This window comes from Amblyraja radiata, chromosome 7, assembly GCF_010909765.2.
Source record: "Amblyraja radiata isolate CabotCenter1 chromosome 7, sAmbRad1.1.pri, whole genome shotgun sequence".
Taxonomy (NCBI): domain Eukaryota; kingdom Metazoa; phylum Chordata; class Chondrichthyes; order Rajiformes; family Rajidae; genus Amblyraja; species Amblyraja radiata.
In genome coordinates this window covers 33,940,469-33,966,704 of record NC_045962.1, presented here as the reverse complement: position 1 = coordinate 33,966,704, position 26,236 = coordinate 33,940,469, and the positions used below count along the sequence as shown (strand labels likewise).

The following is a 26,236-nucleotide window of genomic DNA, read 5'->3' as shown; positions in this document are numbered from 1 at the left end:
CTTGAATGATTTTGCAAAGTAGTTCTCCTTTATAAAACCACTGTTCATCTTACAATTATGCTTAGTATCCAATTCCCATGTTGCTTCACTCATTGCTTTCTTTGGTTTACCTGCTTCAAATCACACATTCCGTGACCAATGAACCTATCTCCTTTTTTCAATCTTTGATAGTCAAGAAATATTATACATTGAGCTTGTAAAAGCAAGAGCTGACTGCATATACAAACAGACAGCCAAGGGGTCAGTCAAAATAATAGTTCTAATGAGCACACCAGCTAGAAAGTAAACAGAGTGATTTGGGATGCTTTTGCAATGGGCAAGTTTGGAGTCAGGAAGATTTGATAAAGTGGTAAACAAGTGGGCCAAGAAATAGTCAAAATGAGGAAACACATAGCCAATCCTTCAACAAGCATCCTTCCTTGGCCAATGTCTGTACATTGAAGAAATGCAAAACAATTGACCTTGCAGTGCAGAACACTTCAAGGTCAGATCAAACAATACAATTTGCAAAGTACACTTCCTAGCAGTCAAAAATCAACTCTCCAGCTGTGACTGTCTAGCCCCAGGGCACTACAGACTGAAAAATATAAATAAGCTTACAAAAGGGAACATCGCAAGTAATTTAACAATCCCCAACTATTGCAATAAATCACAAAACTTCCCAATCCAAAAATCCTTACATTAGTATCAGAAGTCTGATTCCTTAGTGGTCATAACCATCACTCTCATCATACTAACTCTTGGCAAAGGAGAAACTCAAAATAGAACAGTATTTTAACTGTAAAGTCATGGGAGTAAATAGAGTTGGTCATGGTAATCACAGGGTTAAATATTGCAGCAAGGTTGCAAACAGTATGATTCCGTTTCAGTGTTTATTTTAAGAAGAAGAATGTAGTTAACAGAATGCAGTCAGTAATTAAGGAATAAAGTTTTTATTGGGACCAAAGGCATTGGCCTCTGCTTTCCTGATATATAGTTCAAGCAGCACTGAGTTTCACACTATGAATCTGGACAGAACTTAGGGCCTTCCAAATATGACTAGTTGTAAAAATTATTAAAAAGGAACACTCAACAATTTAAAGATTGCAGAGGGGCTAAGTAAGTTAGAACTTAGTATCAATAGCATAAACATGGAAGCCAATGCATTTCAGATGACCTTGTTGACAGGCATAATGTAAATGCAAAGGCTAAGTTAAATAAAAACAGAAAATATCAGAAATACCGTCAGATGGTGAGAAAAACGTACATAAGGTTGGCGAGGGAGAGGGTCGGGTGATGATTTCCAAACATTCAGTAGGTAGGACTTGAAAATAATGCAGGCATGTTGGCACAATTTGAAACCAAGCCCACAAATGTAGTGACAGTGGAAAGATGCAGCCAATAAAGTGTATTACTATTGGATACATTTATAAAGCATTGGATGTGATAATATGAGGAATTTATAATGCATGACACAAAATGTTGGAGTAACTCATGGATATGTGACGTCACCTATATAGAAAACATCACCTATCTATGTTCTCCAGAGATGCTGCCGGACCCGCTGAGTTACTCCAGCATTTTATGTTTTTCTTTGGTAAACCAGTATCTGCTGTTTCGTGTTATTGAATTTATAAACTACCAAGTTTTAGGAGAGCTGTGAGATCTTCCCTCACCCTCCAAAAAAGGACCCTTTAAGGTTTATGTAGCATATTGGAGGGTGTGGGTGAGGAGCAGCTAAATCTAGTTGTTGGGAGACCTAGAGATTCAGGGAAAGACATTGCAGCCTGTTTTGGGAACAGCTGTGTTTAACACTACAAGAAATTGCAGAGTTGTAGATGTAGTCCAGTTCATCATATAGACTAAGACTGCCTGCCATTGAATCCATCTACACTTCAAGCTACCTCAAAAAAGCAGCCAACATAATCAAAGACTTATCCCATCCTAAGCATTCTTTCTTCTCCCTGCTCCTGTCGTTCAGAAGGGTACAGAAACTTGAAAGCATGCATCACCACTCAGGAACAGCTTATTTCTCTCTATTATCAGACTTATGAACGGTCAGTCAATAAGCTAGGGTACTGTGGCATTCATCTCTACCTTATTGCAGATATTAGATTTTGTTTATGGAACGGGTGATATCATTAAAATATCTGTAGAAACTTAAACTTTTCCAATTCCTGATCAAATTCACATGATTTATTGTTTAGATTTTAGTTTTGAGTAGCATCCTAATGAAATATTTTAAAATGCCTGTGTTCTACTAATTGGACCAATTTGTATCTGAACTAGAAAAAAAAACTCATTGCATAATGTCTCACAAATCTTGAAAGTAATGTTATTTCAAGACCTTAAAGATCTTTAGACATCTTAAATACTTTAAAGATGCCTGGTGCAAAAACATTTAGTTTATGCAATGAGTTTGTTATTTCTAGTTCTGACAAATCCCAAGATGAAATATTAACCCGTTTTTTCCTCCCACAAATGCTACCTGATCTGCTAGTGTTTCTCGCATTTTCTGTTTTTATTTCACATCACCAGCATATGCTTCTTAAGGGGTTGGACAGGCTAGATGCAGGAAGATTATTCCCGATGTTGGGGAAGTCCAGAACTAGGGGTCACAGTTTAAGGATAAGAGGGAAGTCTTTTAGGACCGAGATGAGAAAATCATTTTTTACACAGAGAGTGGTGAATCTGTGGAATTCTCTGCCACAGAAGGTAGTTGAGGCCAGTTCATTGGCTATATTTAAGAGGGAGTTAGATGTGGCACTTGTGGCTAAAAGGATCAGGGGGTATGGAGAGAAGGCAGGGATGGGGTACCGAGTTGGATGATCAACCATGATCATATCGAATGCGGTGCAGGCTCGAAGGGCCGAATGGCCTACTCCTGCACCTATTTTCTATGTTTCTATGCAGTCTTTTTCATTTTCATTTAGTTCACAATAGCTAGTTCCAAAGGCTCTGCCAATCGATAAAACATAGCTACAAATCACACCTGGGAGTGATTTTCAATGTTGGTCGAATTAATTTTAACATTCTTGGCATATTTGCTCATGTAATGATTACTATTTTAGGAAAGGGGTTGTTTATTAATGAATAATTACATCATTTTGGAAAATGTTGGAATTAAAAAGTAGCAAGTGAGGAATGGGAAATATCTTTTACTTTTTATTTTCCGAGATTATCTTAAACAATAAATGTAGCCAAGTACATTAAGTTTAAACACAGTTTGGGAGTTCCCAGTTCCCATCTATATTGGATGCTGAAAAAACAAATGACAGAGAGGTTGAATTCCTAACAAACCAACTGTATCATGAGCCCCCTTTTCCCATTGAATCCCATGTTATAAGTGAAGATGTATTCCTACGGGATATTTTTTCTCATATGAAAGCCGTTTATCAGCGATGACAAAAATAACCTACTGCTGTTATTTAACAGCTAAGGCCATCATTAGACTTGAGAGATGGATAAGGCTCATGCCCAAAGTACAATCAAATTTGTCCATTTAAAACAAATTAATACCATGGGGCAATAATATTTGAAATATCATAACATGAAAGTGACAATCACAACTGAGACCCTCCTTTGATATGCTCTCTTCAGTAGGAAAACATGTAAACAGATGCGAGTGCTGCCATGCTCTTCATCTGCGAGGCATTTTATCTGATCAGGAGAGAGTTTATGAAGTGGTGATGGAAGGGAATGGAATGAGAGTCAAGGACACTGCTCATGAGAGAAAGGTGGCGTAAACGCAACTCGTGGTGGGGCAGGTAGGTAATTGGTGGAATCGTGGTGAATTTGTGCAAATGTGTAAAGGTTAGGGGATTACTTTTAACGTGCTGGCAATGGCCACCGCAGCTCCGCACAATGCAACAAAAATTGCTTTATGGTATTAAGTGACTAAAAATAAAAAATTGACAGAATGGGTTTCTTTAACATTTTGGATTAGTTGTTGTTTCCCCACCAGCTCCACAAAAGCAAATTTGATTCCGTATCTCAGATTTTTTGTGTAGCGCTTTGTGAATTATGGAAGAGCAAATTTCCATTACCCAAATGACCAGAATGCAGGGATTGCATGCATGCGTTGATGGTCGTAGAACCATTCATCAATTTATAGATACCAATACCGTGAGACTAACAAAACAAATAAGTTAATACAATTCAACCTTGGGAATCGGCAAAAAAAATTCAGCCATTTTTTATCTGACTTCATGCATAATAAATAAGTCACATATTTTTAACTGAATCCATATACCACCCAGATGCTCCTGGCAAGCAGTGAGTCAGGACACTCCGGGCATGCAGGCTCGACTAGCCCCCCACAGTCAGACGGCGGTGGAGGGCTTGCCCGCCACGGTTCGAAATCGGACCGACAACAGAGAACTCGCCCGCTGCAGACAGAGGAGGACTCGCCCGCAGGGGCCGACAACAGAGGAACGGTCACTGTGGATCGATGATAGAGGACCTGGCTCGCCCACTGCAGACTCTGAATCGGTCCAGAGCCACCAATGTTAACGGGAACCGTGCCACAGAGAGCGAGGTTGGACAGAGAGCAATGTGGGGACCCAGCGGAGGGCTGCTGAGATCAATGGATGGGGGCTGAAGCAACTCTGCAAGAGTGAGGAGGGACAACTGCTGCCACATGTAGTGGCAGGCAGTAGATAGGACTGTTTGGTACTTTCGTAACTTGGTCAGCACCAATACTGTTGGTGACACTTGTGTTCTGACGAGGTTGTATGTACCTTTCACTGTACTTGTGACAGTAAAGTATCATTCATTCATTCAAAGCTGGGTCACCATGCAATGCACATCAACTAAGTCTTCTGTTGTTAGCCTCCAAATTTACTGGAGTATAACTGAGATAAAAGGACGTACCTAAAGAATGGAGATGAGGAGGAATTTCTTTAGTCAGAGAGTGGCGAATCTGTGGAATTCATTGCCACAGAAGGCTGTGGAGGCCGTCAATGGATATTTTTAAGGTGGAGATTGAGAGGTTCTTGATTAGTAAGGGTGTCAAGGGTTATGGGGAGAAGACAGGAGAATGGGGTTGAGAGGATAAGATAGATCAGCCATGATTGAATGGCAGATTAGACTTGATGGGCCAAACGGCCTAATTCCGCTCCTACAATTTATGAATTTTTGAGATTACTGTGAGGAAGCGGCTAGAAATATCCATTTTGTGTGGGGAGGATATCTGAAGCAAAAAATGGATGCCCTTTCAGAAAGGATGCTTTTCCTAATTAACAGATCACTTATTTTTTTTAATCTATGTACTTTAAACTGTAAAATCCATTAACTTTTTTGAAAAAACATGTTGGTTTATCATTGGGCCATTCTATAAACATGAAATTTAACAAAGCCACTAATTTTCTATATTGATTGAAAATGGGATGGAATTGTGAAATGTACTTCCCTGAACACTGATTAAGAATATGCATTTTAATAAAAAGTAAGATTTTACATCTAACCACTGCAAGTCAATAGCCAAAGATTTGCAGATCTTTTTGTATCCTAGGTCTTTCTTTCTACTTTCTCAGAACAAACGATAGAATTATGCAATGCCACTCTCAAACTGCTTGAAGGATTCTGGTAACCCATGCAATCACCATAGATATGAGACCTCTTTCTGAAAAAAAGTGGATAGATTTATTTCTGAAAAAAGTGGATACATTTCTCTGCATCAAAAAGTTAGCAACAAAGTTGTGGTTTACCTGAGCTGCAAGTCTCTTCAAAGCTTCATCCCTTTGCTTTTGTAGCTCAGGTGTTCCAGGATAATTCTCACTGCCCAACGTGTCAGTACATTGATAGGGAGGAGAGATTTGGAGTGGCTGGTTCATCGCAGGTTCCTGATGTGGGTCCGCATCTATTAACGATTTAAGTAGATTAATTGTCATTTAAAAAAAAAGTTAAACAACATTAATCTCGTGTCTTTCCGATTTCCCAAATAAAAATTGTTAAAGGGGCTATCAAGTCTGTCACAAACCCAAGCACAAAATGTCACAAGCAATAGGCATCTTAAGTTCTGAATACCTATTAACATGAACATATTTGGATTTTAAAGTGCCCTAGATGTGTTTGAAAAAATAAAGATCTGTCAGCAATTATGATGCTAATCATCCAGCAATCTGGATTTTGCTGGATAGGGACCCACAACTGAGTTTCTACTTGGATATCCTACTGCCGTGCACTTGCCTGATTAAGACCCACAAGTCTGAACATACTGGCCAATAGTGACCCTAAATGATCAGCTGGTCCTGCGCAGCACAGAGCTTTGTTCAATGTACATCATGTCATGCAGGCAGGGAAGAACAACAAAAAGAAAATGTCAAAAAAGTATTTGGCACAGGGCAAAATTACAGGAAAGTGTATCAGAAAAAGTGTGACACAGGAAGAGCCCATTTGCCCCATAGTGTCTATGGCAGTTAAAGAACAGCTATGTACGGTAATTTAATTCCTGCACCAGATCAATAGAGAAACATGAAATAGTTCCTGGTCAATTCATCCCCTTGTGCCTGCTCCGTCATTCAATAAGATCATGGCTGGTCTAAATCTTACATCTATTTTTCCTACTTCTTGGTTCTGCAGATCAAAGCTCCTCCTGCAGACTTTTATTTTAAAAAGTGACGAGGACAATCACAAGGGAAGATTGGGATTTGGGGCAAATTGTTTTAAGATTATTCAAAATATCCAATTTTAATTATTTTATTTTTTTCATTTCTCTTTTGGCTCTCTTCTTGTAACTTATTTGTCTCCTTTTGTCATTGCTTCTATTCAAACATAACATTTCATCTGTAATGGAGACAGACTAATAGCTTCAATGTAACTTATTTTCTACATGCCCCCTCACTTCCCGCAATTTATTTGCACAAACTATATTCCAGCCAAAATCACATTAAAAATCTAATTAATGCACAAGATATCCTGTTCCACCAAGATTTAGCTTGTTTCTTTTCAGACATTTTTCATGAAAATTTAAAGCAACACTGACATGCTTTCGGGGATTATTTCTTCTGACCTTTAGGGACAAAAATGTTTCGAACATGAAACAAAATAATGTGCTTGTTCAAAGGGGAAATGTACGGAAATCTGATAGTAAACAAAAATAAGGCATCTTTCAAATTCTATGGTTGAAAGCAGAGATCATGAACCGCAGCTATTTTCATTTAAAAGTTTTGTCCATAAAGTTGATCCTTTAATAAAAATTGGTCCATAAAAGCTTTAAAAGTTATTTATCTTCAAAAATTCACGGAATTAATAAAATCAAACATAAATATACATGTAATGTCACAATAAAGAAAACTTACACGGAATGCTGAAAATAACAGGTCAGGCTGCCACTGAGGAGTGAAAATTTGAATTTATTTATCAGAAATAGAAAATGTTACAAGTGTTGTGGTCTGGAATGCAAACGATGGCAGGAGTGAACAAAATGAATGGCTGGAGGAATGATTAACAATATTTTTAAGTAGTAAAGGGATAAATAAAGCTAGAAAGGTATATTTGACAAAAGCAGAATAATTATACCTGCTTGCCAAAGGAAAGGACCTGTAGTCAATATACAAGCACTAAACTCAATATTAAACACAGAAGATAGACACAAAAAGTTGGAGTAACCCAGCGAGACAGGCAGCATGGTTAGGGCTAAGGGAAACATTTCCCTTTCGGGTCAAGACCCTTCTTCAGACTGGTTAGGGATAAGGGAAACATTTCCCTTATCCCTAACCAGTTTGAAGAAGGGTCTCTACCCGAAACATCACCCATTCCTTCTCTCCTGAGATGCTGCCTGTCCCGCTGAGTTACTCCAGCTTTTTGTGTCTATCTTCGGTTTAAACCAGCATCTGCAGTTCCTCCTTACACATTAAATACAGAAGATTGTAAAATGCACTAATGGCCAACTCAGTATTTCTCCCATTTATTGTTTACATTCCAAACTTCAAATATCAGCAGATATTCAGCATCTGAAACAATCAAAGGATATGGCTAATGGGTACACACTGTAGGTCCCTAGACAAAACACCTTTGCTGGACTTGACAATGTTGATATCATATATCTTATATGCCATAAATGGTACTTATTCCATAATAATTAACCATGTGCCCACCTCTATCATTTAAATACAATCACATTTAATGGTATTAACATAGTGTTTACCTCCATGTAATGCACCCAATTCATTTTTATGCAAAAAATACATTTGCCGCTGCCTGCAGAATATTGGAAACTTATTTGACCGGAGTCTGCATGAATTCATTATCTGGATAGTACCTGGTATATTCCATCATAATTGCAAATAGGTTACTCACTTTTTGAGAATGCACTAGAGCTGTTTGATGCAATTTGTCTCATTCGACCTCCATGACAGCTCAGTGCCACCAGTCTGGAAATAATGGCCGTTTTCCCAAATCCAACATTTCCAACAATTATTGTTCCTTTGTTCATTGGAGACAGCTCATTTTTAAAATTCCCATCTATCTTCTGGAACAGCCAATCCCGACCAATAAATATTGAATCTGTAGTGATGCTTGGCACTTCAAACAACAATGGCTTTAAGACAATATCAACTGGTTTGTAGGGAGTAAATCGTGCTAAAAATAACAGACAGATTGGATTATTGTTTCCCACTTGGGCACCATTACAATTTGCTCAGAACATTACTACAAATATTGCCACTGGAGCTTTTGTTTTTAAAACATATTTTGCTAAAGTAGTCGAAAATCAAAGTTAAATCTTTGTCCATCAAAACCAATGAAAGATAAACTAATGTATTACAAGAAAAACAAACATATGATTTCATTGCTCAGAAATCAGAACTTTAATTGTGAAATCAGATATGATTACAGATCTTAAGTTATAAATCCCTAAGTGATATCTAAACAATTTGATGGAGTGACATGGTCATATAGCAAAAACAAGCCCCACCCTCAAAGCTCCCACAAAAAAAAATGTGCATATGAGTTTAACAGACAATAGTCATTAATGAAATATCACGATATATTTTTTCATTCATGATGCAAAAACTGTTTGATTATCAAAAATATACATTTGGATAAAACAACCACCTCAAATATAATTGTCAAACAATCCATTTCATTCAACAGAAACATTAAAAAAGCAATATTCTGATGAGATAAATTGGGATGAAAATTTAACTTCCGGAAGTGGCGGCGCTGCCTTGCAGCTGCGGCTCGCCTGCAGTCCGTTTGTCTTTTCTGTTTTTTGTTTTCTCTTGTCCTGTTTTTACAGTTTATTTAGTTGTGTATGTGTGGAGGGGTGGGTGTAACATGTTTTTTGACTCTTCCTTCAGGGGGGATGCGACCTTTCCTGCCGTATCCCCCGTCTAGTGTCCGTCTGCGCTGAGGCCTATCGCGGAGCTGGCGGCCTCCAACTGCGACCGACCTCAAGGCTGCGGAGGCAGAGCCAGGACTTACCAACGCGAGGCTGGCCGACCGGGGCTGTGGTTGCGGTGCGACCCAACTTCCGACCCGACTTTGGAGCCTCGGAGGCTCGGCCGCGGGCCAGTGGACGACATCATTGGGAGCTCGAGTTCTGTTTCCGGAGCACCCTCAACTACAGCTGCGTCCGCTGGACTGGAGGACGGCAGCTTCGGCAGCTTCGACCGCCCCGAGCCGCAGAGTTTGAACCGGCCCGTTTGCGGAGCACGGATTCCGCCGCGGGACTTACCTACCATCACTCGGCGGGGTCACAACATCGGAGGCATGGATTGCCTCAGCGCAGAGGGAGAGCAAGGAGGGAAGAGACAATGACTTTGGGACTTTAAACTGTGTTGAGTGTTTGTTTTTTTTCTATGTTATGACTGCAGGCTAAACCATTTTGTTGCACTGAAAAGTGCAATGACAATAAATTGAATCAAATCAAATCAAATCAAAAGCAAGTTTACAAATGTACTGGTGAAACTAAAACCTTAGAAATCAGTAAAAAATAAGAATGGCATAAAATGGTTAGAATTTTCCCTTTGTAAGCAAGCAGGCTGATCTTTCCTCTGGTAAAGTTTACATTCAAAATGTCTGTGGAATTCTCTGCCTCAGAGGGCGGTGGAGGCAGGTTCTCTGGATGCTTTCAAGAGAGAGCTAGATAGGGCTCTTAAAAATAGCGGAGTCAGGGGATATGGGGAGAAGGCAGGAACGGGGATGATCAGCCATGATCACATTGATTGGTGGTGCTGGCTCGAAGGGCCGAATGGCCTACTCCTGCACCTATTGTCTATAAGATTAGAAAATAAAAGCTTCTAGTAACTGTTGCTCAATTGCTTCTGTCAAATCCTTCTCAGTTTTTCTTGCTATATTCATTCATTCTATCTAAATTCTTACACAAAACTGATGAAATATAGCACTTATTAATCCCATGCTAGTAATGGTTAAAAGTTGTCCCAAAACCTGTTTTCAGAATCTTCAAATTTTAATCCTTTGCTTGAGGAAAGGCCAACCAACATTGTGGGTAAAAAAAAAAAAGATGCGATATGACTCTAGGACTTAAAAAGAATCCCAATTCTGAAGTATTTATCTGATTTTTCTCCCCTTCACAAATGGTTGAAGTTACTAGATTCAGACAATGTTAATAAATTACAGGATACAGTAGAGAAGAACATTACACCAGAAGTAGAACAATGCCTATTTTAACACAAACCCAGAAAAGCAATCAAATTAGTCACTCACATTTCCTTTAAGTTTTTCTTCCATGTGGTTTTAGTTTCCCGGTAATTAAGTTAAAAAAATATTTGTTTGGTTACGTGTTGGACTATATTACAGAATATCTAACCTTTCAAGAAAGTTTGATTTACACATTGCAATGCCACACCTTTTATATTTTGCTGTACTTTTCCTCCAGCTGTGTTATGCCACGGCATCCTCATAGAGGTACGCAGTGGGGTGTTCCTTTCATCCAGATAACTCAAATCCTCCAACTTTGCTGAGCTGGTTGCTGTGTCAATAAACAGGTCAAACCATCCAACGTCATTATACTTGTTGCACACATTTCAAGTAACTTTAAAATATATGGCTATACAATTAGCTTTCTTCAAATCCTTCAAGCTATTAAAATGTTTTTTAAATGATTTTTTTCCTCAAAAGAGTGTTGTAAGACAAAGGAAATTAGGAACTCACTGATAGTTTCTCCTCTTTAAATATTCAGGTCGCATCAAATATTTTCACATAAAATGTACAATAACAATTTCTTAATCATTACTTTTGGCACCAGTTATGAAGGAAAGCAAATGCATCATCTAAAACTGCTGATAGCTATCCACAGGTCAGTGACCCCATTCATGCTGCTCAGACTGGTGCAAGCTAAACATTTAGAGTTATGTTTTTGTTTTATTTTATAGTTTCTATTTCAATACTTTTTCGAATTAAATCTAACCAAGAATATACCTCTGCCTATGAATATAAATGTACATACCAGCAACTGAATTAGGTCTTGGCATCAGGTATGGTGGCACAGACTGGTTCAAATAAGCAACAGGGCCATCTAAAGTGGCTTCTGTTTTAGACAGACTTAAGGCCGAACTGTGTGCACCCTCTTCTGCTTCAGGCAAACTCCTTTCAGCTCTTAAATTCTTTGTGATACCAAGTTGTAGACAGTCCTTCATGCTTCCATCTTTGTTCCATTCTAGACTGGAACCACTTTTCTCCTCATTTTCAGATGAGCTGGTTACTGTAGCTAAAAATTTGAGATACATTTTTCTTACAATTCATTCTCATTAAGAACCTATATGTATTGCCTATCTCTGAATGCCCTTGCATCATTGAATGGCTTATTTTAATTTGATGAGTACAAAATCTACCACATGTGCCCACTTTTAAAATTGATGCATATCACATTCCTTCATGGAATTAAGATTTATCCAGATTATTGCAGATCTGAATCAAACCTCAGTGGATAGAATAAAGGTAGATTTACATCTGCCCATCAGAAGGACTTTAACAAACTAGATGGATTGTAAAGCAGTGTTTTTTTGATCACCATTTTTGAGAGTCGCTTCTAATTCCAGATTTATTTAATGAACTAAATTTCCCAGCTGCCATGGTATCATTCAAAGTTCCATCCATGAGTAATTAGTTAAGGATAACAAATGCTTGTCTAGTACTTTAACCATTTTGTTAATCATTTCAGTGTCTAAATATTGTTCTAACACATTGAGACTTTCTTCATTCGGGACTGAAAACTCCCCAAAATTGGATTTTAAACCAGCATATCATTTTCTGCAGAATCAAAATGATAACAAACATCAACATTTAGTTCATTTGATTTCCCCGTAGACTTATGATGCAGGACTTCAAAATCAGAACAGATGTGAACTAGAAAAGAACCAGGCATGCAAATATCTGTTGGGAGTGTGTTCTATAGGCCAAGTAGAATTTACGTATTCTCTGCCTTCACAGGTAGGTAGCAATAAGATTTAACAAAATATGAACAGTTGAAACAATGAATAAATTTACCTTGGGAACAAACAATATATCTAAACAAATGCCCAATGAAACTTAATGGCAATTTCAACTTTAGCAACCTTAATGGCTTACAACCCAGCCTTATGAATGTTGTATTCTTTATTTTTAAGTAACCTACTAACATTCCCATCCCGTTCCACTTCCTCCACCTTAGTCGTTTAACCAGTTCCACAGTTCACCATATTGTATCCCTCTTGAGATCACACCTTCCCTTCCCTAGCCTACAATGGGCCTACCAGGGCACCTCCCTGCCTGAGGTCATTTGATGCCAGCCCTGATTGGTCCTGGTCTTTCCTCGCCGCCTCTGGCTCTTCACCCCCAACCATTACTTTCAGTCTGAAGTAGGGTCTTGACCCGAAAGGTAACCCATCCATGTCCTCCAGAGATGCTACCTGACCTGCTGAGTTATTCCAGCACTTTGTGTCTATCTTTTTGATATTTTTTACCAATGGGCTAGCAACAGGCTAGAAGAGTGGGACAATGGCTGAATTTCTAACTAAAGGAATGATATGCAGATGAATCCAATAATTAAGCTAATGACATTTTGAAACGGAAAGTTTATTTCAATAATGAGAGTGCACAATTCTGCAATTCAGTAGTTTCAATAATAAAACTACTGAATTGCAGAATGATGCACTCTTTGACAATTTGAAGCAGCCAACAATGCTGATGACAAGGCTTTGACAGGCCCCACCTCCCTGTCACTCGCAATTATGATATTCATAAAATATCTCATGCACTTCTAAATAATTAAAATTAAAAGGTGAAAAATATTTTAAGACATAAAAAACATAAACTAAATCTTTAAAGAAATCCACCAGTGCAACACTGGAGTCGAGGTGGCACTTAACTGGAGTGAAAGATTGTACAGTTCAGAGCTACCAAGCAATAGATTTCACAGCTTGAGTGAAAAGATCTACCCACTGTTATCTCAGATGTTCTCATCGCCTCAAAAGCTTACAAAATTAGCATCAAAATTATTGTAAATGATTAGAATAATTCATCCACTGTTTTTGAAAATGTAGCTGTCATTATTGCAAATAATTTACACAGCAATTCTTATGAACCAACTTAAGAATCACTGAGGGCGGACGACACTGCAGATGCTGGAGCTCAAGCACTTTGTTTTTAAGAATTACTGATCCATCTTAAACTAAAATGATTATTTATTTTCAGGACATAAAACTCTTACCTATAATGCCACTGTCCTTGCTTTCGAGTGTGGAGCTTAAGCTGGTGGTAGTCCCACAAGGACTGGGTTTGTTTTGAGGTGGCTTGCTGATAGAACTATTCAGAGTTGAGCATGGGCTGTCAGTGCCTGGAGATGCAGTACTGCTTGTTAGTGTCGAACATGGACTGATTCTCTGATCAGCAGTTGAAAACCATGAAGGATTTAAAACAAAAAAAAAGTCCATAAACATTTGCAGAATAAGTATTTGATAATTAGTCAAGAATATTGAGCATTTTGCAGATCAGTATATGCATATTAAACACATTTTATATCTAGGAGAATTAGAGGGCAGGAATGTAGGCAAGAAATGAAGGAGTGAACACGCGAGATAGAACATTTGAGATTATTGACAGAAGGGAAAGTTGGTGGAGGACAGAGGTGATTGGCAGGGATAAAAGAGGTGGAAATCATCAGCATCTATATAATTAAGTCTCATCTTGACCACTTCCTGTCTGCGCTGTATATTGATTTTAGAAAAAACGCTACCATATATCACTATGATTTTCGACCATCTTACTCACAGTCCTCCTCCGCTGAGCAGGCCCCGAGGATTTTTCTCAGCGATGAGAAATAAAAAAGCTATGAGTGTTTAAAAAACCTGGAGATCCTCTCACCGCGATGAAGGTAACGCCCCTTCCGGGGGGGGGGGGGGGGGGGGGGGGGGGGGGAGGGCAGGACTATAAAACCCCGGACGCCTGAACATGACTCAGTCACTCTGCAGGATTGCGAGAGAGAGGCCACGACTCTCATTCTAGACTGTGAATCAACTGAACTGCGAGTCTGCAATGTACTTGCAATAAATGATTTGTTAGCCCTTAATGAAAATGAAATGAGTTTTGGCCTGCCCTATGCTTGAAACTGCAATGGCAATGGAAATGAAGTGAAAATGCAATGAGTTGTTTGGCTTGGCCTGCCCTGTGCTTGAAGCTGCAATGGCAATGAAGTGAAAATGCAATGAGCTGTTTGGCTTGGCCTGCCCTGTGCTTGAAACTGTAATGGCAATGTAAATGAAGTGACAAATGCAATGAGCTGTTTGACTTGGCCTGCCCTAAGCTTGAAACTGCAATGGCAAAGGAAATTCAGTGAAAATGCAATGAGCTGCTTGGCTTGGCCTGCCCTATGCTTGCAACTGCAATGGCAATGGAAATGAAGTGAAAATGCAATGAGCTGTTTGGCTTGGCCTGCCCTAAGCTTGAAACTGCAATGGCAATGGAAATGAAGTGAAAATGCAATGAGCTATTTGGCTTGGCTCGGCCTGCCCTGTGCTTGAAACTGTAATGGCAATGGAAGTGAAATGAAAATGCAATGAGTTGTTCGGCCTGCCCTGTGCTTGAAACTGCAATGGCAATGGAAGTGAAATGAAAATGCAACCAGCTGTTTGGCTTGGCCTGCCCTGTGCTTGAAACTGCAATGGCAATGGAAGTGAAATGAAAATGCAATGAGCTGTTCGGCCTGCCCTGTGCTTGAAACTGCAATGGAATTGGAAATGAAAATGCAATGAGGTGTTTGGCCTGCCCTGTGCCTGAAATGAAATGGAAATGAAATGAGTTGTTTGGCTTGCCTGAAACCACTAATTTCGGCCCACAAGGCCGTATGAGCCCAGGAAGAGCATTTTGGCCCAAAAGGCCCGTGCCAGGCCAGGAAAAGTGCCTTTCACTGAGATTTCACTCAGATTTTGATTTAAAGAGCCCTTTCGGCCCATCAGGCCTGTACTAGCCCAGGAGGAATCCCTTCAGCCCATACTAGCGCCCCCACCACTGGCCAGCAATATTGGAATTGGTGGAGAGGTGGAATATTGCGTTGGGGGACCAGCCCTCCCATGTGAACATGGGACCCAACGGGTCCCACTTAGTCTAGTATGTAATAAATCCTCAAAGGAATTTGAATTACCTTCCAAATGTTCTATTTATCATGGAGGACTTTATAAAGATCTTACCGATTTTGGACAGACAAATAAACTAGATATTACCTGATAAATTTGTCAAACATACCATTTTTTCATTCTTCTCTTCTGCAGGCAGACGAGCAGTACTTGGAATTCCTTCACCCAGTAGAAAGCCCAATCTTGTCATGAGTTCTTGAGCAGCAGGGGAAGAACTTCGTTCATTGCTTTTTTGCGACTCTGTTAAAAATAACATCATTAAACTTGCTACGAAAGCACTGCTTGCTTGTCCCAATTGAGGTTCTGTAACAAGGTTGCTGAATATTTTGAGAAATGGGATTACTTCAAATACATTTTACAATGTTCACTTAGAATAAATTCATCCCATGTACCTTACGTTGCTAAGCCAATTATAACAATGCAGTTTCTGGAAAGCTCACACAAAAGCAGGAAATTATCAAACATGAAGCAAGTCGAAAAATCACTAAACTCTTTGCAAAAATAGCAGAGTGCTAGAGGAACTCAGCAGGTTAGGCAACATCTGTGGAGGGAAATGGGTAGACACCCCAGTCACCCTGCTCCTTTCCCCTCCTTCATATGCTCATCTCTCATTCCCGAGTCCCACATTTCCCTTTTATACCTCCCCCCCCACCTTCACCTTCAATCTCCTTCCATCAATATCCCTCCCTCTGGCTTTACATTTCATTCCTTTTCTTTCCTTATCTGACACCCTTTTGTCTCCTTTAAGTCTCTAACCTTTTTCTTGTTCCAACAATCTGTCATCACCCTTCTCACCTGTATCCACCTATCTTATTAAGTTTTGTCTCTTTTTCTGCTTTCTCCCCTCTACTCCAATCAGTCTGATGGGTTCTGACTGAAATGACTTGCTTAGGTCTGCCAGCACTATGTATTTGCCCAAGATTCTGCAGTTCCTTGTGTCACCAAGCTTTTTAATGGACAGTTTCCTAGCGATGAATACAATATAACTCACTGCACACACCAAGCTGCCCTAGATTCAATGCTTGATTTAAGTTAATTATCAAAACAGCAGGGCTGTGTTTAGCTTTAATTCGACATACAATAATTTATAACTATTGCTGAAGCTGGAGGGTTAAATATCCCCACCAAAACAGCATCTCCAACTAAAAATTGAGACCAGGAGAATAAGGGTACTTCTAAGGACAAAATGAAATAGAAAATCTATTAGCATAAACTGAGGAGGGTGGGGTGGCGAGCAAGAGTGGAGTGGGGCCAGCTGACTGCATTCTCAAAAATGGAGTCAACATCATGAAGAACCACTGTCATTTCACTCCTCCAATCGCGAAAAAGGTATAGAGGCCAGCAAACTGGCTTCTTCCCAACATCATGCTGTTGAACACCACAAACCACAACTAAACTACAAATTGTTTTGTTTGCACTAGGGACTTCTGGTTTTGTTTTGTGCTTTATTTTTTTATTTAACTTTTTTTTACACCATTTATTTTCCAGCAACTGACAGTCCGGCACCTCCTTAAATCTGGACAAAATCTGTATTCCCTCCCCTTCCACGTTACCCCTTCCCCAGGCTTCATATTTCACATATCTTCACTCCTTATTTCAGTCTTTGGTCTTTTTCCATCTCTGGCCTTGGTACACACACCCTCCAATCAAAACTCCCCTCACCTGTATCTACCTATGCTTTGTTTGCCCCACCCCCACTACCTTTCCAGCTTTCTCTCCCCCTACAGTCTGAAGAGGGGACCCGATCCAAAACGATACATCATCTATCCATGAAAGGCATGTTGTGCCTTTTTTGTAAACCAGCATCTGCAGTTCCTTGTGTCTACTAGTTAACCAAGTTGTTTTACTAATGAGGGGGAACCTTATTGTGATTTAATGTGACGTTAATTTAATGTAATTTAATTACTTAATGTGATTCCTCCTGCTCTCTTGGTTTACTAATGCTTGCATTAAATGCACAGTGCAAAAAATTGTACATCCCATCGACGTGATTCCATCAGAGTCATACAGTATGAAAACAGGTCCTTTGGCCAAACATGCCCACACCGGCCAACAATGTCCCAGCTCTTTCATTTCTTTGTTTAAAACCACAGCAACTTCAAATCATACTGTGACTATTGAAAGAAAAAAACGTTTTACTCACCATTGTGTCCAAGTTGGGAATGGTCCCTTTTTTCTGCTAACTTGGTCAATGCAGAGGCAATTGTATCTCCTGGTACCTTAGGACTTTCCACATACTTCAGCTTCCTGATCTGGCCTATACAAAGAAAAAAATTGCTAAAATCATCAAGTAATACTATATTCTGGAGAAAATGAAATATAATGCTCATCCTTTTGAATAAATGATTATGGAAGAAAACTCCAGTCAAGTACCAGGCAAGTAAACCATATCATAAAGTCAAAGCAATAACCACAAATGGGTATTATTAGTAAAAAACACTTAAAATACATATTCAATTTGCTTGTCAGTTTGTGTCAATATTAACTCTCTTCACTAGTTTAAAGGATATTCAACTTAAGGGCATGTCCCACTGTACGAGCTAATTCAAGAGTTCTCCCGAGTTTCCCCTGATTCGAACTCGGAGAATTACTAATAGCCGCTTGTAGGTACTCGGGGCTCGTGGACATTTTTCAACATGTTGAAAAATCTTCACAAGGCTTCACGAGCTTACCGCGTTTCCCTAGTACCTGCCGTTAGCGTTACGAGCCACTAAGAGACGTCCTGAGCTCTGATGTACCCACTATGTACATTCTACACGCTTACGAGTTTGATTTTTTTTTTTAACTCGGGAGAGCTCTTGAATTACCTCGTACAGTGGGACAGGCCCTTAACTCCTCTCATCAGTCATATAATCAGTGATAGCACTGTCACACGAGAATTGTAAGTTTTGTAGATTCACCTTACTTAGAAACTTAAAAGTCACAGAAGGATGCCATTTATGCCCATTTTCTAAAAAATGCTATCTAATAATTTATTTTTCCCGGTCTTTTTATCCGAAGCCTTAAAATATTTTTCCACTGGTCATATTATTGAATCTACTCAAGCAATTGATGATACGGAGGATTTATGATGTATATTTTTTGTTAGTTAACATAAAATATGATTACCAACACATTTGTCGCTATATATTTTCTCCTATCAGAAAACCTAAGTCCTGAAAATTAATTTGTTGTAATTAGTTTCTCCTATCAAACAAAAAGCAAATCATCGATCACCCAAGGAAAAATACAGAACATATGCCAGTTGGGTCATACTTGATCAGCCTATTATTTTAGTTTGCCATGCTTCTCTAACAATAATCTCTGATGTCTGTGATTGCAAATCAACACATATAAATCTATTAGCAACAAACCATCAATTAAGTGATGAACTCATTAAATTACATAAGCTATGATGTCCATCCATCTGGTAAACACTAGGTCTTCTGTGCAAAAGGAATATGTGTTATTGGCATCACAATGAGGTCCAATTTGACAGCACTTGCTTAAATCAGCATTGTACACAGCCAGGGACACAATTTGCCTGCTCTACATATTTCTTGCATGACCAGGCTCTAGTGCTAACAAATATGCCAGGCAGTATGTCTCATGCTGTGAATGTACACTAGTGCATTATGTAAATAAGTTGAACACACAAACAAATGATATTGAAGGAGTTGGCCACTCAGCTCCTTGAGCGTGTTCCAGCATTTAACAAAATCCTGGCAGATCTGATTGTTACTCAATTTTAGATCCCTATCAACCACAGTAACCATTCATCCCTCTTTTTATCAAGAACCTTTCCACGTCTGCCTTAAAAATATTCAGCTAGCCCTGTTCTACCACGTTTGAGACTTTCAGCAACCGTAGAAATAATTTCAATTCATCTTTGTTTTAAATGGATGACTCCATATTTTTTAAAGTCAAGAGTATTTTATTGTCATATGTCAAATTCTTACTTTCAGCAGCACAACAGAATATGTAAAGATAGTACACAATATAATAACCGAGAAAAAAGTTCAGTGTGTATATATACACATACTCACAAATACACATATATATAGAGATCATATGTGTGCGTGTGTGTATATATACACACACACATATATATATATACACATAGACGCACACATACATACGCACACACAAAAAACAAATATTAGTACAATAATAACAATAATAGTCTATGTAGTTCAGAGCTTATAATAGCCGAATGGTTGTAGGGACAAAGCTGCTCCTGAACCTGGATGTTAAGAGTTTTCAGGCCCCTGTACCTTCTTCCCGATGGCAGGGGTGAAATAAGTGTGTGGCCAGGGTGGTGTGGGTCTCTGATTATGCTGGCTGCCTTTTTGAGGCAGCGACGCCACTAAATCCCTTCAATGGTGGTGAGGTCAGAGCTGGTGATGGACTGGGCAGTGTTCACAACTTTTTGCAGTCTTCTTCGTTTCTGGGCATTCAATTTGCCGAACCAGGCCGTAATGCAACTAGTCAATATGCTCTCTACTGTACACCTGCAGAAGTTCAAGAGAATCCTCTGACATACCAAATCTCCATAATCTTCTCAGGAAGTAGAGGTGTTGATGCTTTCTTTATAATTGCATCAGTGTGCTGGGTCCAGGAAAGATCTTCTGACATATGCACACTCAGGAATTTGAAGTTTTTGACTCTCTCCATCTGTTGATATAAACAGGATTGTGGGTCCTCATCCTTCCTCTTCCAAAGCCCGCAATCAGTTCATTGGTCTTACTGACATTGAGAGCCAGGTTGTTGTGATGGAACCATTTGGTCAATCGATCGATTTCACTTCTATCCTCTGATTCATCACCATCTGTAATTCGTCCAACAATGGTGGTGTCGTCGGCCAACTTGAAGATGGAGTTCGCACTGTGTCCGGCTACACAGTCGTGAGTATAGATTGAGTAGAGCAGGGGCTGAGCACACAGCCTTGAGGTTCTCCCGTAGTGATTATTATTGAGGAAGAAGTGTTTCTGCCAATTCAAACAAACTGTGGTCTGTTGATGAGGATGTTGAGGATCCAGTTGCAGAAAGATGCGCAGTCCCAGTTCTGTGAGCTTGGTAACCAGTTTGGAGGGGATGATAGTATTGAACACCGAGCTGTAGTCTACAAACAACAGCCTGACATATGTGTTTTTATTGTCCAAGTGGTCCAGTGCACAGTGGAGAGCCAGTGAGATTGCATCCTCTGTTGACCTGTTGTGGCGGTAGGCAAACTGTAGTGGGTTGATGTTCTTGTTGTGGTAGGAGTTGACATGCTCCATTACAAACCTATCAAAGCACTTCATCACCATGGATGTTAGTGCCACTGGTCAAGAATCGTTGAGGCATGTCACCGTACTCTTTTTGAGCACCGGTATTATTGATGCCCTCTTATTTTTTTTTAAATATTTTATTTTATTAGAAGTATAATCATATGGCACCAAAGTGCCTAATATATATTTTCATAATACATTTTATGTAGCTTCTTATTTTTTTTGTTATATTAAAGATTTGAATAAGAAAAATAAATTAGATAGTAAAGGATAGAAAAGCATGAGATATATAGTGTGTGAAGAAAAAGAAGAAAGACGAATGAGTGAAGAAAGTTGAGAAAAAGAAAATAGAAAAGAGAATAAGACATAAAAAGGTAAGGAGATCATTGTTTATAATCTTGACCAACCCTCGTCCGGTCCTGAAACAGTTAATTTTTACAATTGTGTTGCACCATATGATTCCAAAAAGACGACAAATGGATACCAACTCGTTATGAATTGGTCTGATTTATCCATTAGGAGGAATCGCATTTCCTCAAGATGTGCGGTGTCCAACATACTTGCAATCCACATTTTAAGCGTTGGTATTGATGTATTTTCCCAAAATTTTAGTATTAATATTTTTGCTATTATTAAACCATAGTTAAAAAATAAATTTTGAGATGTGTTCAATTTATTCCCATCTTCCATTACTCCAAATATAATCATTTCAGTATTAGGTTCCATTCTTATCTTGAATAATTTTGTAAATATTTAGAAAATATCACTCCAAAATCTATAAAGTTTTATGCAGGAAACTAAGGAGTGTGTTATAGTTGCATTTTGTTTTTGAATAATATAATCTATGTAAAATTTTAAATTGAATTAGATTATCTTACATTAATCGAACATTTGTGAATATATATCAAGTACTTTTCCCATGTACCCTTCGTAATTTTTATCATCAGTTCCCGTTCCCACTTCTCTAAGTACCTCTGTCGATGGTAGGTCTATATTTAGAATACTATTATGTAAATATGATATTAATTTTTGTGAGTCAGCTTCAATATTCATTGCTTCTTCCAATAATTCAGGAGTTATTTTTTGATATCCTTGTATATATTTTTTCATGAAATCGCAAATCTGAAGATATTTAAAATATTGGTTGTTTTTCAGTTTAAATTTTAATTGTAATTGTTGGAATGATAGTAGGTTTCCCATTTCGTACATATCCCCGATCCTTCTAATTCCGAGACTTTCCCATTGGTTATATGTTTTATCAATAAGAGATGGTTTAAATAAAGGGTTATTCGCTATTGGCATTAATAATTATACATTTCTTAATTTTAAAGATAATTTTATTTGTTTCCAAATTCTTATTGTACCATATATAATTGGGTTCTTCTTATATATTGTGTTATTCCGTTTTTTCGGGGAGAAGAGGATCATTCCTATATTACAAGGATGACAATCCTCTTTCTCCATTTTTATCCATTCTGTCTGTTGGGTAGAACTATCCAGCCAATAAATTATATTCTTAATACGCACTGCCCAGTAATAATTCATAAAATTCGGAAGTGAAAGTCCCCCGACCTCTTTTGGTTTACATAAGTGTTTTTTTGTAATTCTATGTGATCTATAGTCCCAAATAAAATTAGTACAGGTACACAACCTTTTATCCGAAAGCCTTGGGACCAGACACTTCTCGGATTTCGGAATTTTTCGGATTTCGGAATGGAAGATTTTTAGCGTAGATTAGGTAGGTAGTGCGGGCGGCTTGAAAAGTCTGGAGCAGCTGCCTCCTCACCGGAGACCGGGGAATCATTGTAAATCATTGCTTAAATGTTAGTCAGTTAGTTTGGAGGGATTTTATGTGGTGGGGGGGGGGTGAAGGGGGAAACTTTAATTCTTAATCCCCTACCTGGTCGGAGAGGCGGGGAGCGGGCAATGCCTTACCGGGTCACCGTGCAGTAAGCTCCGGAGCGCTGTGGCCGCCTACTCCCAACATCGCGGAGCTGGGGCTGCGGGCGTCCGGCCGCGGGCGGCGCCGGTTGGAGCTCCGACCCCGGCGAACTCTACCCCTGGCTGCGTGGCGCTCCAAATCCAGCGCCGCCCGCGGCTGGATGCCCGCAGCCCCAGCTCCGCGATGTTGGGAGTCGGCGGCCACAGCGCTGGGATACCAGCGGGGAGCGGGCAATGCCTTACCGGGTCGCCGTGCGGTAAGCTCTGGAGCGCTAGTGGCCGCCGACTCCCAACATCGCGGAGCTGGGGCTGCGGGCGTCCGGACGCGGGCGGCGCTGGATTTGGAGCGCCGCGCAGCCAAGGGTAGAGTTTCCGGGGTCGGAGCTACAACCGGCGCCGCCCGCAGCCCCAGCTCCGCGATGTTGGGAGTCGGCGGCCACAGCGCTCCGGAGCTTACTGCACGGCGACCCGGTAAGTCATTGCCCGCTCCCCGCCTCTCCGACCAGGTAGGGGACTAAGAATTAAAGTTTCCTCCCTTCACCCCCCCCCCTTCACATAAAAGCCCTCCAAACTAACTGACTAACATTTAAGCAATGATTTACAGATGTTTAAGTGTCTCCCCGGTCTCCGGGGAGGAGGCAGCCGCTACAGTAGTACAGACCTGGGTTGACCGTGGGTCGTTTCGGGTCAAGTTTGGCGCCAAACGCGAGCTTTGGTGTGCAGACGACATCCTGGAAAAAATGTCCGGTTTTCGGAGCTTTTCGGTTTCCGGAACTCCGGATAAAAGGTTGTGCATCTGTAATATTAGAGTCTAATTTTTTTTTAAATATTTTGGTATAGACTGATATAGGTATAGTAATTGTGGTAAGAAGATCATTTTTATTGCATTTATTCTACCTAATAATGATAAAGGAAGTGTTTTCCAAAATTTAGTTTGTTTTCTTTAAAAGCGTGGGAGTATAAATTAAATAAATAAGGGGTCGTTATCTCCTGGAATTTTTTATAAAATTCATTACTAAAACCATCTGGTCCTGTCTTACCATTTTCCAACGATTTTATTGTTTCACCTATTTCTTTGATTGTAATTTGAGCTCCAAGTTCCTCTTGTCCAAAAGGTCCAGTTTTGGAAGATTACAGTTATCTAACATTTTTAAAATTTTACTATCATCTATTTAATTTTAGATGTGTATACATTTTGGTAAAATTGAGCAAATCTATTATTAATATCTTTAGGTAGTATTAGTAATTCACCTTTCCCTCTTAAAGCAGGTGGGAACCTCAGACCTCAGTAATGAGAGGTTGAAAATGTCTGTAAAAACTCCAGCCAGTTGGTCTGCACAGGTTTTGATAACACGACCGGGTATACCATCAGGTACAGACGCTTTCCGAGGGTTCACCCCCTCGAATGACCTTCTGACGTCAGCTTCTGTAACTAAGACTGTAGTACCATTAGGGCGTATGACGGCTCGGGAAAGTACATCAGTGTTCTCCCTATCAAAGCGTGCGTAGAAAGCAGTGAGCTCGTCGGGGAGTGATGCTTCGTTGTCGCTTGAGCTGCCCCCTGATTTTGCCTTGTAGGAGGTGATGGTATTCAAGCCCTGCAACAGTTGCCGAACATCCGCCTCATCCTCCACCTTAGAGCAAAAGTCCCTTTTGGCCTTTTTGATGGGCTTACCAAGGTCATATCTGAACTTATTAAACACCTCCGCGTCGCTAAACCCATATACCCGGGATCTGGTCATCAGAAGAATGCGGAATCTCCTGTTTCATCCAAGGCTCGGAACCACTCAAATGGTTTTTGTTGGAACACAGTCCTCCACACATGTCCTTATGAAGTCTGTAACAAATGTGGCGTATTCATTCAGGTCCATTGCCGAGTCCTTGAACATTCCCCGGTCTAATGACGCCAAACAGTTCCGAAGTCATTCCTCTCTCCCCTGACCAGCTCCGTGCAGTCCTCACCGCTGGGGGTGCGCTCTTCAGTCGCTGCCTATATGCAGGAAGAAGCAGCACAGCTGAATGGTCGGATTTCCCAAAGTGAGGGCGAGGGATGGGGCAATAGGCATCTCTGATGGTCGTATAGCAGTGGTCAAAGGTGTTTAATCTGGTGCTGCAGGAGACATGGTGGTGGTAGTTCAGGAGTGATTTTTCAGGTTGGCTTTGTTGAATTCCTGGCTATGATGGTAAAGGCTTTGGGGTATGCTGACTGGTGTTTGCTGACCACAGCATGCAGTTCCTCCAGTGTTAGATGAACGTTTGCCTGGGGTGGGACTTGACCCCTATTTCAAGATTTTCTCACAGGGAAAATTCCTCTCCACATCTAACCTACTTAAACCCATTAGGACCTTACACATTTTACGATCAATTCACTCTTCTAAACTCCTCCAGATACAAGCCCAATTTATCCAATCCTTTTGCACTGGACAGCCCACTTTTTCCAGGTGCTGGTCAACAAATCTTCTCTGAACTGCTTGCAATACACTAACATCCTTCCTTAAACAGGAAACAAATAACTTGCATCATATTCCTGACTGTGCAAGTGAAGATATTCCTCACCAATGCCGTGTATAACAAAAGCATAACCTCCTTACTTCTGTTTTCAATTCTCCTAGAGAATGCAAGACTTAAATAATAAATCCTACACCGACAAGGAAACAATGTTTCCAGGAAGAACGGGGAGAAGACTAGCAGGAGAAAGAGTGCAAACCTGTTTTAAATATTAATGTAAAGTACAATCAACGTTTTGTTGGGAGGAAATCCTTAAACAGCTAATTATTCAACATTTCTACAGCTACTTGAATTAATTAAGATGCTGCATAGTTCAAAATTTATACCTGGGGACCTTTTGCCTGTCCATGCATGCATTGCAAATGGCTGACGTGGCAGGAGAGGCGAAGATGGAAGCGACATAGATACCCCTTTGGAGACATTCATTTTGTATACATCATCTTGTACTGAAAAGGGGGCAGAACTGCAATCTAAAAGACCCGAGTCTCCTGTTGAAAGAAAATAAAGATTAATCATTTGGTAAAAATAATTTAGCAATTTGATAGCATACCTTCATATCATGCAATGTCCAAAATATACAATTACGAGTAGATGATGGTAAAAGGAGATAGGTAAAAGACAAAGAGACAACAAGACAAAAGTTGCCACAGGGTTAGAGTGGCAAACATAGACAAGACTGCGAAACTGCGAGAGGTAGATGAGATGAATGGTGCAAGAAATAAAAGTTGTATTACAATAACGATAAGAGCAGAAAAATCCAGTGTCCTAAGCCTACTATTTGGGAAGTCATTTGGCGCTTTCAAAGCTGTGCGTTTGGTTTCTTTGTATTCCATTCTCCGACATCCTTATATAATTATATAACGTGCATGCGTGCACATCTTCGCGTCGGTACAGATTTATCCCGTGGACTCCGAAATCACCTCATCTGAAAAATTCATTCTTTTTTTTCAACGAGTTATTTATGAAAATGTTCACAAATCTGAA

At 39.8% G+C, this 26,236-nt stretch overlaps 1 protein-coding gene across 9 annotated transcripts in view; it reads right to left on the bottom strand.

Annotated features, from left to right (window-relative positions):
* Positions 1-26,236, bottom strand: part of tanc1 (tetratricopeptide repeat, ankyrin repeat and coiled-coil containing 1) — a 107,637-nt gene that overhangs the window by 51,700 nt on the left and 29,701 nt on the right. For 5 of the 9 annotated variants that reach the window (XM_033024108.1, XM_033024100.1, XM_033024102.1 and 2 more), the window contains 8 exons: positions 25,579-25,740; positions 17,698-17,811; positions 15,664-15,797; positions 13,634-13,805; positions 11,393-11,653; positions 10,793-10,915; positions 8,281-8,562; positions 5,688-5,839 (listed from right to left, as the gene is read on the bottom strand). In XM_033024108.1, the coding sequence (XP_032879999.1) occupies positions 5,688-5,839; positions 8,281-8,562; positions 10,793-10,915; positions 11,393-11,653; positions 13,634-13,805; positions 15,664-15,797; positions 17,698-17,811; positions 25,579-25,740 (1,400 nt within the window). The remainder of the gene's footprint in view (positions 1-5,687; positions 5,840-8,280; positions 8,563-10,792; positions 10,916-11,392; positions 11,654-13,633; positions 13,806-15,663; positions 15,798-17,697; positions 17,812-25,578; positions 25,741-26,236) is intronic. The other 4 variants (XM_033024101.1, XM_033024106.1, XM_033024107.1 and 1 more) reach the window with 1 other exon arrangement.